A 15,623-nucleotide genomic window follows, 5' to 3' on the forward strand; every position below is an offset into this window, starting at 1 on the left:
ATTAATCAAATTAATGAAGATTAAGTACAAAGAAGAAATATTAGAAGCAGCAAGGTAAAACCAACAAATAACACACAAGGGGATCCCCATGAGGATAACAGCTGGTCTTTAAATAGAAACTCTTCATGTTAGAAAGGAATGTAAGGACATACTTAAAGTGATGAAAGAGAAAAACCTACAACCCAGAATACTTTACCCAGCAAGGATCTCATTCAGATGTGAAGGAGAAATCAAAAGCTTTACTGACAAGCAAAAATAAACTGAAAACAGATTAAAGATCTAAATGTAAGACCAGGAATACTAAAACTCCTTAGAGGAAAACATAGGCAAAACACTCTAATATAAATCACAGCAGGATCCTCTATGACTCACCTCCCAGAGTAATGGAAATAAAATCAAAAATAAAGAAATGGGACCTAATTAAACTTAAAAGCTTTTGCACAATGAAGGAAACTATAAGCAAGGTGAAAAGACGGCCTACAGAATGGGAGAAAATAATAGCAAATGAAGCAACTGACAAAGAATTAATCTCAAAAATATACAAGCAGCTCCTGCAGCTAATTTCCAGAAAAATAAATGGCCCAATCAAAAAACGTGCCAAAGAACTAAACAGACATTTCTCCAAAGAAGACATACAGATGGCTAATAAACACATGAAAAAGATGCTCAACATCACTCATTATCAGATCAGATCAGATCAATCGCTGAGTCGTGTCCGACTCTTTGTGACCACATGAATCCCAGCATGCCAGGCCTCCCTGTCCATCACCAACTCCTGGAGTTCACTGAGACTCACGTCCATCGAGTCAGTGATGCCATCCAGTCATCTCATCCTCTGTCGTCCCCTTCTCCTCCTGCCCCCAGTCCCTCCCAGCATCAGAGTCTTTTCCAATGAGTCAACTCTTCACATGAGGTGACCAAAGTACTGGAGTTTCAGCTTCAGCATCATTCCTTCCAAAGAAATCCCAGGGCTGATCTCCTTCAGAATGGACAGGTTGGATCTCCTTGCAGTCCAAGGGACTCTCAAGAGTCTCCAACACCACAGTTCAAAAGCATCAATGCTTCAGCGCTCAGCCTTCTTCACAGTCCAACTCTCACATCCATACATGACCATAGGAAAAAGCATAGCCTTGACTAGACGAACCTCTGTTGGCAAAGTAATGTCTCTGCTTTTGAATATGCTATCTAGGTTGGTCATAACTTTCTTTCCAAGGAGTAAGCATCTTTTAATTTCATGGCTGCAGTCACCATCTGTAGTGATTTTGGAGCCGAGAAAAATAAAGTCTGACACTGTTTCCACTGTTTCCCCATCTATTTCCCATGAAGTGGTGGGACTGCATGCCATGATCTTCGTTTTCTGAATGTTGAGCTTTAAGCCAACTTTTTCACTCTCCACTTTCACTTTCATCAAGAGGCTTTTGAGTTCCTCTTCACTTTCTGCCATAAGGGTGGTGTCATCTGCATATCTGAGGTTATTGATATTTCTCCTGGCAATCTTGATTCCAGCTTGTGCTTCTTCCAGCCCAGCGTTTCTCATGATGTACTCTGCATATAAGTTAAATAAACAGGGTGACAATATACAGCCTTGACAAACTCCTTTTCCTATTTGGAACCAGTCTGTTGTTCCATGTCCAGTTCTAACTGTTGCTGCCTGACCTGCATACCAATTTCTCAAGAGGCAGATCAGGTGGTCTGGTATTCCCATCTCTTTCAGAATTTTCCACAGTTTATTGTGATCCACACAGTAAAAGGCTTTGGCATAGTCAATAAAGCAGAAATAGATGATTCTCTGGAACTCTCTTGCTTTTTCCATGATCCAGCGGATGTTGGCAATTTGATCTCTGGTTCCTCTGCCTTTTCTAAAACCAGCTTGAACATCAAGAAGTTCACGGTTCACATATTGCTGAAGCCTGGCTTGGAGAATTTTGAGCATTACTTTAGTAGCGTGTGAGATGAGTGCAATTGTGCAGTAGTTTGAGCACTCATTATCAGAGAAATGCAGATCAAAATCACAATGAGGTACCATCTCACACCAGTCAGAATGGTTGCTATCAAAAAGTCTACATGCAATAAACGCTGGAGTGGGTGCAGAGAAAAGGGAACCCTCTTACACTGTTGGTGGGAATGCAACCTGGTCCAGCCACTATGGAGAACAGTTTGGAGATTTCTTAAAATACTGGAAATAGAGCTGCCATACAACCTAGCAATCCCACTACTAGGCATACACACTGAGGAAACAACAATTGAAAGAGACAGATGTACTCCAATGTTCATCGCAGCACTGTTTACAATAGGACACGGAAGCAATCTAGATGTCCATCAGCAGACGAATGGATAAGAAAGCTGGGGTATATATACACAATGGAATATTATTCAGCTATTAAAAAGAATGCATTTGAATCAGTTCTAATGAGGTGGATGAAACTGGAGGCTATTACACAGAGTAAAGTAAGTCAGAAAGAAAAACACCAATACAGTATATTAACGCAGATATATGGAATTTAGAAAGATGGTACGATGATCCTATATGTGAGACAGCAAAAGAGACACAGATGTAAAGAACAGACTTTTGGACTTTGTGGGAGAAGGTGAGGGTGGGATGATTTGAAAGAATAGCATATTACCATATGTGAAATAGATCACCAGTCCAGGTTCGATGCATGAGACAGGGCGTTCAGGGCTGGTGAACTGGGATGACCCTGAGGGATGGGATGGGGAGGGATGGGGAGGGTCTTCAGGATGGGGAACACATGTACACCCACGGCTGATTCATGTCAATGTATGGCAAAACCACTACAATACTGTAAAGTAATTAGCCTCCAATAAAATAAATAAATTAATTTAAAAAAAGAAAAGATCCAATAGTCATGGCATAGAAGTCCCAGAAGGAGAAAGAGTGTTTGCTGAAAAATACTCAAAGAAATAAAGGACAAAAATTTCACAGATTTGAAAAAAAGATACAAACCTGCAGATTTAAGAAGCTGCACAAATTTCAAATAGAATAAATCCAAAGAAATAAATGCCAAGACCCATCATAATCAAAATTCTAAAACTCAAAGACTAAGGAGAAAAATCTTGAATGTATCCTTGAAAACCAAAAACCATTATCTATATGGCAAAAGCATACACACATTGTACCAATGTCAAATTCCTGGTTTTGATATTGCACTATAATTTAGTAAAATGTAACTAATGGAAAAAATTAGATGAAGGATACGTTCGACCTCTGTGTACTATCTTTGCAAATTCTATGAATCCATAATTATTCCAAAATTTAAAAAAAATCTACTTTGACTCAATAATTCCACTAAAAAAAAATCCTACAAAAAATAATTGATGCTCATAAATATTTACTATAAAAATGGCTGGTTTTTATAGGACTATTAAGTAAAATTTTTCAAAACAATCTCAACATCATGGGATTAAATAAAAATGGCATATCCACAATCATTGAAAATTATATCATAGAATTACAAAAAGATTTTTGCTGTTTTAAAGTCTTTTTAAAAGGCAGGTTATAAACAGTATATAAATAGTATTGCATTTTATTGAAAATATATACGCATACACATCTAAAAAAAGACAAACATAATCAAGTGTTGATCATTTCTAAGGAGAAGGATTATAGTAATTTTACTTTTCTTTCTTACATCTTCCAAATTGTCAACAGTGAATGTATATTATTAAGACTGGGAATATAAAATATTTCACATAGAAAAATAATCTATAAAAGTAAATTTTAAAAAATAGTCACAAACATAAAATAAATGCAATTTAGAAAATCCAAAATGAGTGCAGTTGCATGATTTATATGCTAACACAGATAAACTGACACATAAACAAAAACTGGCTAAAGTAATAGGGGGAAAAATAATATGGTAAAGATTTACCTATATCACTATAAAAGGAGAAAAACTTGAGCTACTTTTTCAAATGGAAGTTCAGGATTATAGCAATACTGGTTAAGTTTGCTTGCCTCTCCCTGTTGGCATCATGCTCCCACTTCTCTTTGTTTGACCACGTTTTTACCATCTTTTAGGAAGCAATAGTACTACACTTGTAAGCATAGTCAAATATTCCTTGACTAGGCCAAATCAGATTAGTCTTCAGCTTTTCATAATTCATGTTAACAGTTGTAGTAAAACTCAATATAAGTTTACAGAATTTAAAATAATCGTAGCTAATGATACTGTTATGTTTTCCTTCTAAGACTATCTAGAGTCTAATTTGTCAGTACCTCTCGTGATATTTTAATAATCTGCCTCTTACAGCTAAGGTATTTGTCATATCTGTCCGACTAGTCTGTGAGTCCCCCAAATTCAGGGCTATGTTGTATTCATCTTTAGCTACCCTGATATGCCTACCAGAGCACACTGCACTCAGTTAATATTGTCTTGTTTCATTGGATGTGCAGTAAGATTATGAATACTTCAAATCGGGAATGTCAACTGTTCCTTAATAATCCCTATGAATATGCAGTTTAGGTCTAGGCATAGTGATGGCCAATGTACACTTGCTTATTTTACTTACTGAAACATCTTTAAGAAATATGTTGTAGGCAGCATGATAACTGACAGTGTTGAGACAGAAATTTTGATACACATAGGTAGAAGAACAGATAGATACCTTAACAATGGTGCATGTGAAGATTTAGTTTTAGAAATGTTCAGAGGCAAGGGGAAGGTATGAAATGACTTACTGTATGACTTACATGATGTGAACAAATACTATGAATTAAAAAATATATGTATGTAGCAAAACTATTAATACAATCCTGACAACCATAAGAATAGCTGTCCCCCTTTACCTTCTAAACAAACACAAAAGACCAACTACCAGACTCTATTGTGCTTACATGAGCCTTTCATGCATGTCATTGTTGATGAACATAACTCAATGACTCGAACAGCAAAAGTTCCTGGTTCCTCTGCTGGCACTGTTAAAATGGAAATCTAAAAAGCAGAAACAAAACATCAGACATAGCTGTTAGATCTCATTTTCATTATTTTATTATTAGAGCAAACTGAACATCTTTTTTCAAACATTCATTGATGTTTGAAAAACTTTAGCCGGTGGGATTGAATTTTAGAACAAAATTTGAAACATAAAGCATGCACATGTGTCAAACTATTGATATATTTATATATGATATATATTGCAGTCCTAAAATTCGTGGACAATAAATATTTCAAATATCTTTAATATTTATTAAATCTTTCACTTACTACATATTTTCAAAAGATGTGATTAATTACTTCATTTGTTCCAAAGGTTTAAACAATTTATTGTGCCCCCCCAAAAGGCACAATAAAGGTACAATTCATTATTCTGAATTGTATGCACTTCATTGTTTCAATCACAGCACATTAAATTAAATTTGATTATTCATAAGGGCTAAAAATAGAAGTTATAGAGTACTAAAATTTTGAAATGTTACCTAAAAAAAAAGTGCAAAGATACTAATGTCAGCATATACCAAATTACAGCTAAACAAATACCAAAATATTTCAAAATGAATGGCTTCAAATTAATTTAAGGACTCCATTAATATGCAGTATGCTGTGCTAGGCACCACTAATTGCTATACGGCTTTATATTTAAAAAACTTTAAATAATTGTCAGGTAAATATTTCTCTACAGAACCAAAAACTTCAATACCAATTCTCAATTTAATCTTCAATCTGAGGAAAATATATTGTTTTCTATAGGAAACACTGCCAAAAAATAAAGCCCTATTTGTACTTTTACCTGTGAGCATTATGTTTAGATTTTAACTGGCAACATCATATTGATAGCCAACAGAGGAAATGCTTTTAAGTTCTGAAAATAAAATTTGTTTGATAATCATGACCTTCTTATTATCACTACCTGTATATACATTTGGACATTTACTATGACTCAAAAACAGTTTTCTCCATATTCCTCAGCTCCTTTTGCTGCTATGATAAAAAAATGTCATACTGCAGCATTAAAGAGAGAGGAGCCAGTAAAACATGGATCTAATGTTGTGTGCATGTGTGCTCAGTCATGCCCAACTCAAACTCTGTGGACTGTAGTCCACCAGATTCTTCTGTTCCTGGGATTTTTCAGGCAAGAAAACTGGAATGCATTGCCATTTCCTCCTTTAGGATTTTCCCAACCCAAGGATCCAACTCACATCTCCTATATCTCCTGCATTGCAGGAGGATTCTTTACCACCGTGCCACGTGGGAAGCCCCTAATGCTGCATAATTATTATCAAACAATTATGACTAAAAACATGTATATAACTGAAAAGGTATCTTAAGGATTGGACCAACATCTAAATACTTCTTTTGATTCCGACAACTATCACATATAATCAGTGACCCCCGACCATAGTGTCTTTTGTCTCAACTCTTGAAAAGGTAAATATCTTAAATCACAGAGAGATTATAAAAGCCATCAAAAGGTAATTCCTTCAATCCTTGAATAACCCTTTCATAAAATTTACCTAAACCAACAATTAACTCTTTCCTCTAAGTTCAGTTCAGTCACTCAGTCATGTCCAACTCTTTGCGACCCTAAGGACTGCAACATGCCAGGCTTCCCTGTCCATCACCGACTCTCAGAGCTTGCTCAAACTCATGTCCATTGAGTTGGTGATGCCATCCAACAATCTCATCCTCTGTTGTCCCCTTCTCCTCCTGCCTTCAATCTTTCCCAGCATCAGGGTTTTTCCAATGAGTCAGTTCTTCACATTAAGTGGCCAAAGTATTGGAGTTTCACCCTCAGCATCAGTCCTTCCATTGAATATTCAGGACTGATTTCCTTCAGTATTGACTAGTTTGATCTTGCAGTCCAAGGGACTCTCAAGTCTTCTCCAACACCACAATTCAAAAAAATCAATTCTTCAGCACTCAGCTTTCTTTATAGTCCAACTCTCACATCCATACATGACTACTGGAAAAACCAGAGCTTTTACTATATGGACCTTTATCACTTTATCAGTAAAGTGATGTCTCTCCTTTTTAATATACTGTGTAGGCTGGTCAAAGCTTTTCTTCCAAGGAACAAGCGTCTTTTAATTTCATGACTGCAATCAGCATCTTCAGTGATTTTGGAGCCCCAAAAATAAAGTCTGTCACCATTTCCACTGTTTCCCCATCTATTTGTCATGAAGTGATGGGACCAGATGCCATGATTTTCATTTTGTGAATATTGAGTTTTAAGCTAGGTTTTTTCACTCTCCTCTTTCACTTTCATCAAGAGGCTCTTTAGTTCTTCTTTACTTTCTGCCATAACGGTAGTCTGCGTATCTGAGGTTATTGATATTTCTCCCAGCAATCTTGATTCCAACTTGTGCTTCATCCAGCCTGGCATTTAACATGATGTACTCTGCACATAAGTTAAATAAGCAGGGTGACAATATAGAGCCTTGAAGTACTCCTTTCCCAATTTGGAACCAGTTTGTTGTTCCATGTCCGGTTCTAACTGTTGCTTCTTGACCTGCATACAGATTTCTCAGGAGGCAGGTAATGTGGTCTGGTATTTCCATCTCTTGAAGATTTTTCCAATGTTTGTTGTGATGCAGTCAAAGGCTTTGGCATAGTCAATAAAGCAGAAAGAGATGTTTTTCTGGAACTCTCTTGCTTTTTCCATAATCCAGTGGATGTTGGCAATTTGATCTCTGGTTCTTCTGCCTTTTCTAAAACCAGCTTGAACATCTGGAAATTCACGGTTCACGTACTACTGAAGCTTGGCCTTGAGAATTTTGAGCATTACTTTGCTAGTGTGTGAGATTAGTGCAATTGTGCAGTAGTTTGAACATTCTTTGGCATTGCCTTTCTTTGGGTTTGGAATGAAAATTGACCTTTTCCAGTCCTGTGACTACTGCTGAGTTTTCTAATTTTGCTGGCATACTGAGTGCAGCACTTTCACAGCATCGTCTTTGAGGATTTGAAATAGCTCAACTGGAATTCCATCACCTCCACTAGCTTTGTTTGTAGTGATGCTTCCTAGGCCCACTTGATTTCATATTCTAGTATGTCTGGCTCTAGGTGAGTGATCACACTATTCTTTCCTCTAAGTCTCATCAATTTATTTATGATTCAAAAATTCAAAACGAGAAAAAAGAAAACATATAGGAAACAAAAAACAGCAGACCAGATATACATTTTAGACTGATCTCTCTGATGGCTGTGTAAGAGTACAGATTTAAAGGAGACAAGATGAGAGGCAGGACAATCAGTTAGAAGGAAGAGGTGATGAGCTCTGAAACCAGAGCAGTGAGAAGAAGGATTGAGAGGAAAGCAGACTGGGGCAACTTCTAGGAAGTATACTGACAAGGACCTGGAGGCTCACGACATGTCCGAAATGGGAGCAGATGTTGGAAGGACGTCAGTGCTTTCATGGAAGTAGGAAGCAATGGATGAGCAGTTTTGAGAGGGTAGATGGTGAGTTCAGCTCTGAGTATGTTCAGTTTGAGGGGTCTTTGGGATAGATGTCCAGTAGGAATTTTGGCCTTTGGGCTAACAGTCCCAGGAGATATAGACATGGAAGGCTATGCAGAGTTGGAAACCGTAAAAGTACATGGAGTCAAGTGGCAAGCATGCAGAATAAGAGGTATGGTAGACTGTACTTAGAACCCTGAGGTGGCCTGATATTTAAGAGGAGGATAGAGCCCACAGAGGAAGTCAAGAGGAAATAGCCAGAGAGTTATGAGGAGAACCAGGAGAACAAAGTGTCATGATAGCCAAAGGAGTAGAGTTTCAAGAGAAAGGGAATTGTCAACACTGTCAAACATACCAGAAAATACTTAGGAAACAAAACCCAAAAATGTCCTGTGGTCCTGACTAGTATGAAGTTATTAATAAAATACGAAGGTAGAAGCCAGGTTGGTCTAGAAATAATGAGAAGTAAGGAGCTGGAGGCAGCAAGCAGAGATACCATCTCAAAAATATTGTAAGGGTAGGGGAGAGATTGGATATTAGCTGCAAATAAGTACAAACACAAAGAGCATTTTTCTGTTTTTTTTTTTATTTTAATTTTTGGAACAGAAAATGCTAATACATGTGTACAGGTTGAGGGGAAGGTACCAATAGTGGGGAGAGGCTGAAGATGTAGGAGATAGAGCAGGCATACAGGTTGGTGTGGGCACATGTGTGTGTCAAGGGCGCTTGTAAAAGGGATTGGCCTTGGATAAGGAGGGGAGCTCCCTCATTAGTCTCTATGCTTGTGTATGTAAGTTGTGGATGGTGAGGCAGGAGATTAAGGGCCACTGTGCTTTGGAGGTGTCCTTACTTTTCTCAGCAAAGTGACGGGGGAGAAGTTAGAGGGCTAAGGGTGGGTAAAAATAGTGAAAACTTAAGACTAGCTCTGAGGGGAGAGGGAGCTGTTTGAGGCCAGTGAGGAGCTAACTGTTGGTAGGTACTCAGGGTTCTGCCAGATGAGGTTGGTGCCACCAACACTGTGGTTGTGCCAGTCTATCTGGTTGCAGTTTTCCCAATAAGCCCTTAGTGTTCCAAGTGTAGATCTGAGCTTCATCCAGGGATGGGACTTACCTCTGTGGGTACAGAAGAACATTACATGGGAATTGAAGGTTTTGAAGGAAGAGCAGTTCGTAAGACCTACCATGTGGTCTAGGACATGGAAAAGGAAGAGGGCAGAAAGGCGCTGGTAATCTGGGAGGAAACAGAGGGAACAAGGAACTGTAGGTCTCTCTTAACATGTCAATGAGCAGGCTGGGTGGGGGTAAAAGAATGAAAGAGTTGAAAAGATCAGAGCAGATTAATGTTACTGTAAACCCATGACCTCCAGACTCAGCTGTACCCCTCAACACTGCCCAGTCATCTGACCATGAGACAGGTCACTTTCCACGGTGATTATTTTACTCCTTTCCTTGAGCTCTGACCCATTCCCACACTCACACCCCCATTCTCAGGAGACGACCTCACCTTGTAATTTTTAAAATAAAATGGAACCCATTGGATGGGAACTCCCAAGACTACAAATGTTCCCAGATTCACTCTTTTTTTTTTCCTTTTTAAAAAATTTTTATTCTGTGTTAGTTTGATTTTTTAAATTATGAAAGAATGATAACACATTTATAGGAGATATGGAAAATACAAAGTTACATACAGTTCTACTTTATATTACAAATATTTAAGTAGATAAATTAAGATTTCTGGTTGGAGTTTTAATATTAAACTCTTAAAAATTAAGAAAATGAATATGCAGAAAAGTAGAAGGAAAAGCACCATGAACTAATTCACCATAATTAAGATTTATACAATTTTCACACAACAGCAAGATACAAATTCTATTCAAGTTCCCTCAAACTATAAACTAGGAGACACTGGAACATATCCAGGGACATGAAACAAGGTGCAAAAATTTTATAGTCTAAAGGTATTAAAATCACAGAGTCTGTTCTCTTATCACTGTGAAAATAGGCCAGAAATCAATATCAAAATATATTTGGAAATAAGCCACATATTTTTAAGCACAATGTGACATTTACCAAGAGAGATTTTTAACTTAGCCATTGAAAGCCTCAATAGTTAGAAGACTGAAAAAACACACATGGTGATTGCAGAGAATAAAGCAGATATAAAGCAGAGAATAAATGAGAAATTAATATCAAAATAAGAAATTAATATCAAAGATACTTAAAAAAAACCCATGTAGGACCTCCCTGGTGGTCCAGTGGTTAAGAATCCATCTGCCAATGCAGGGGACACAGGTTCGATCCCTGGTCTGGGAAGATTCCACATGCTGAGGGATAACTAAGCCCATGCACCATAACTACTGAGCCTGTACCCTAGAGCCTGTGGCCCACAACAAGAGAAGCCACAGCAATGAAAAACCCATGCACCAAAACTAGACAGTAGCCCTCACTCACTGCAACTAGAGAAAGACCACATTCAGCAACAAAGACCCAGCACAGCGAAAAATAAATGAATAAATACATAAAATTTACAAAACACGTATTTGGAAATTAAATGTCCATTTTTAAATGATGGGTGTATCTAAGAAGCCATAAAAAGGAAAATTAGAAAATATTTGTCACAGAACAAAAATAAAAAATGAATTACCAGAATTTGTGCATGCAGCTCAAGGTGTTCATGCATTCACCCTCTTATTTCAAAGTGTCACATATCCCATCTAAGGACAATGTTTCTCACCTATTCTCTGAATCCCATCTCCCCTAGCCTTTATCTGGACCTTGCTGCATGAGTTATCTTTCTTTTCTTCTGGGAATCTTCAACCTCTCCTCTGCTGGCCCCATTCTCATCAGCTGAAATATACTGTAACACTTCAAAGAAATGCCCTCTTCACTTCCACATCCCTCAGCAGAGATCACTGTCCTCTCTCTTGCTCTTCCCAGCTTAGCTTCTACAGAAGTGTCTTTTTTGCTCTCTTCACTTTTCTGCCTCTGTCACTCTTCAACCCATTCACAAAGCTTATGGTTTACTGGGAGATAGACAAGTAAACTGGCAATTATACGACAGTATGATGAGTGCTACGATTTTACAACTTCTTGTTCACACTTGCCGTGCTGAACTGTCCTTCCTATTTATCTGTCTGTATCTGTATCCGCAGGCTTCCCTGGTGGCTCGGTGGTAATGAATCCACCTGCAATGCAGGAGATGTGGCCAGAAAAGTGGCTTAGGTGTTTTGCTTGTCCATCTCTGTTTCGTTGTGTGCAGGGGGCATACTCAGTACCCTGCTTTTGCTCCCAACACTCTGTGTTTGCTCCAGGCTCTTCAAAAGTGGCAGTTGGGTTTTTTGGTTTCTTTATATCTTTTGGGTCCAGAAATTGTCCCAACTGTGTATGAACACAGTTTAGTCCCATATAGTCTCTCTGTATTTTGCTGATCAAGAAGAGTTGTGTCCAGGTGCAAGCACTGCGGCAAAGGGTCCCAGGTCTCAGCCTGTCTCATTCCCCCTGAGGGATCTACACCCTTTTTCTTAAGGAGTAATCAGTGGTAAAGAATCTGCTTGCCAAGCAGGAGACACAGGTTTGATCCTTGGGTCAGGAAGATCCCCTGGAGGAGGGCATGGCAACCCACTGCAGTAGTCTTGCCTGGAGAATCCCTTGGACAGAGGAGCCTGGTGGGCTATAGTCCATGGGGTCGAAAAAGACTCGAACATGACTTAGCGACTAAACAACAAAAGACAATCTCTATCCTACAGACTGCAAGCTATGAGGGGACAGATGCTATCATGGTCGGCAATATCTCCTCAGAATCTAGCACACTGCCTGGCATGTGAAAGGTACTCACTCTCTGTTGAATGATTAAATGAAAGAATTTGCACTCACACTTAAAACTAACATATTTGTTTAATAAAATAGAAAGTTTCCAACTTAAGGGAATTTCAGAACCTATCTTAAGCAGTAGCATTCAAGCTAGATCTGACATTCATGCTTACTGAGTAAGCTGATTTTATCAGTCCCGTAAACTGTGTCAGAAGGAGAAGGGGGCATTCTTTTGGAATTTACGTGTTCAGATTAAGGAAAAACCACAGGTATAAAGATTCCACTGATAGCATCAGTGGTTATGAGGAGGAAGAGGGAACCAAGATGAACCATGGTGATGAGGAAAGCCTGAATTGAAAATGCATGCTGATGCTCATTCACACGAGGCCCCTAACTGAACTTACCACCACTGCTATAGGACTGGTTACCATTAAGCCTTTTCCTTCAAGATTTTTGCTGTTGTTGTTGTTCAGTTGCTAAGTCGTGTCCAACTCTTTGCAACCCCATGGACTGCAGCATGCCAGGCTTCCCTGTCCTTCACTATCTTCCAGAGTTTGGTCAAATTCACGTTCACTGTCAGTGATGCTACCTAACCATATCATCCTCATCTTATCCAAGATTTTTAAATGTTTCTAAATGCTTTTCTTCCCATAATAATATAATTTCAATTTCATAGTTGTAAAAAAAAAAAAAAAAACAACTAGGATGATTTCAATATTCCTAGAATAAATCTGTTACATAAGAGCAATTAGTTGTTCCACTGGAAGGGAATCTTTAAGAAACCAAAAGTATTACATAATTGCCATTATGTATTTTTAAAATGCATTAAATATATTATTAGCACATATTTTTAAAATGTTTTATTTCACCTGTATTAATTTACAACATATTACCATGTAGATTAAGTTAGCAACATGTTACCAATGAGTACAGGACTAGAATTACCTGTTGATCTGAATCTGTTTTGAGAACAGATCTATCTGTAATCAAGATTGCCCTGGAGATCTGCCTGTAATGCAGAAAAGTTAATCAGTGACTCAGATTCCATGGATAAATCTCATTTATATAGCTACATGACCACCATAAGGTATGCTTGAAAGATTTTTTTTAAATTTTATTTTATTTTTAAAATTTACATAATTGTATTACTTTTGCCAAATATCAAAATGAATCCACCACAGGTATACATGTGCTCCCCATCCTGAACCCTCCTCCCTCCTCCCTCCCCATACCATCTCTCTGGGTCGTCCCAGTGCACTAGCCCCAAGCATCCAGTATCGTGCATCGAACCTGGACTGGCAACTCGTTTCTTACATGATATTTTACATGTTTCAATGTCATTCTCCCAAATCTTCCCACCCTCTCCCTCTCCCACAGAGTCCATAAGACTGTTCTATACATCAGTGTCTCTTTTGCTGTCTCGTACACCGGGTTATTGTTACCATCTTTCTGAATTCCATATATATGCGTTAGTATACTGTATTGGTGTTTTTCCTTCTGCCTTACTTCACTCTGTATAATAGGCTCCAGATTCATCCACCTCATTAGAACTAATTCAAATGTATTCTTTTTAATGGCTGAGTAATACTCCATTGTGTATATGTACCACAGCTTTCTTACCCATTCATCTGATGATGGACATCTAGGTTGCTTCCATGTCCTGGCTATTATAAACAGTGTTGCGATGAACACTGGGGTACATGTGTCTCTTTCCCTTCTGGTTTCCTCAGTGTGTATGCCTAGCAGTGGGATTGCTGGATCATAAGGCAGTTCTATTTCCAGTTTTTGAAGGAATCTCCACACTGTTCTCCATAGTGGCTGTACTAGTTTGCATTCCCACCAACAGTGTAAGAGGGTTCCCTTTTCTCCACACCCTCTCCAGCATTTATTATTTGTAGACTTTTGGATCGCAGCCATTCTGACTGGTGTGAAATGGTATCTCACAGTGGTTTTGATTTGCATTTCTCTGATAATGAGTGATGTTGAGCATCTTTTCATGTGTTTGTTAGCCATCTGTATGTCTTCTTTGGAGAAATGTCTATTTAGTTCTTTGGCCCATTTTTTGATTGGGTCATTTATTTTTCTGGAGTTGAGCTGTAGGAGTTGCTTGTATATTTTTGAGATTAGTTGTTTGTCAGTTGCTTCATTTGCTATTATTTTCTCCCATTCTGAAGGCTGTCTTTTCACCTTGCTAATAGTTTCCTTTGATGTGCAGAAGCTTTTAAGGTTAATTAGGTCCCATTTGTTTATTTTTGCTTTTATTTCCAATATTCTGGGAGGTGGGTCATAGAGGATCCTGCTGTGATGTATGTCAGAGAGTGTTTTGCCTATGTTCTCCTCTAGGAGTTTTATAGTTTCTGGTCTTACGTTTAGATCTTTAATCCATTTTGAGTTTATTTTTGTGTATGGTGTTAGAAAGTGGTCTAGTTTCATTGAAAGATTTAAGTCATGATAAAAGTGTCACCTCCCCAAACCAAGTCAAGTTCTGCTTTAATCTTTTCTTGGCTCAGCAAAGGAGGATGTGTGACCTGCAGACAGATCCCAGCTAATGCAATGGAGTCAACATTAGGCTAGATTCCCCTCAAACCAGACCTTATAAGAAAACAGTGGTAACACACTGAATATATCTTTTGTTTGGTATACATTTGCATCTTACTTGAAGTACAGAATCATACAGAATTGTCAATGTAACCACACAGATGAATTTCCCTAAGTTTCACCTTCCCTTGCAGAGTGGCTGGAGGGGTGCCTTACCTGTATTGCACATGTGCACATGTGTTCTCAGACAAATAACTGTCTTCCACAAGGAAATGCTTAGAGATTATTCTCTGACCATACTGATCTATGATTGCTTTACATCTACAAAGAAGATAAGCAAAGAAAAAAGTTTTCATTGATGATTACATAATAAAGAAAACAAACAGAATCAGCTAGCTACCAATCCTGAATCTAAAATTAATTTGTGAGAAGATTTTAAAATTGCCCACAAGTACACATTTTTGACACAAAACTTAAACCAAACTGCAGAATATATATTCTTGTTGCTATTTTGAATTATTTTAAACTATTAAGTGTGGACTAGAACTTAAATATTTATTTTGAATGCTATTAATAGTAAGAGGAAAGTTAGGACAACTATTATGCTATAAGCTTTTCTAATGTTTAGGAACATAGAAGATTTTTCTTTGTTTAGAAAATAGGCTTTTTTTTTTTTTTCTTAACAGATCTAAGAAAAGGGGGAGGAAAAGTTGATTAAGTATCTTGTTATATTATTTACAGCCTAATAAAGCCACTATTTACAGCCTAATAAAGCCACTAAAGGCTTGTTTTTCTGTTAAGTGTCGCTTTCTCTTTTGTTCAAGAATAGCTATTTTGCAACAAGTGTGATAATGTTTTAAACCAA

General features: G+C 37.8%; 1 protein-coding gene across 11 annotated transcripts in view; it reads right to left on the bottom strand.

Moving 5' to 3' along the window:
• CHM (CHM Rab escort protein) overlaps positions 1–15,623 on the bottom strand; it is a 249,703-nt gene that overhangs the window by 55,753 nt on the left and 178,327 nt on the right. For all 11 annotated transcript variants that reach the window (XM_086387482.1, XM_086387481.1, XM_086387486.1 and 8 more), the window contains 3 exons: positions 14,975–15,079; positions 13,166–13,229; positions 4,856–4,952 (listed from right to left, as the gene is read on the bottom strand). In XM_086387482.1, coding sequence (XP_086243608.1) covers positions 4,856–4,952; positions 13,166–13,229; positions 14,975–15,079 — 266 coding nt within the window. The remainder of the gene's footprint in view (positions 1–4,855; positions 4,953–13,165; positions 13,230–14,974; positions 15,080–15,623) is intronic.

This window comes from Bos grunniens, chromosome X (genome assembly GCF_055505025.1).
Source record: "Bos grunniens cultivar Pamir isolate PY7600 chromosome X, Bosgru_T2T1.0, whole genome shotgun sequence".
Lineage (NCBI taxonomy): Eukaryota > Metazoa > Chordata > Mammalia > Artiodactyla > Bovidae > Bos > Bos grunniens.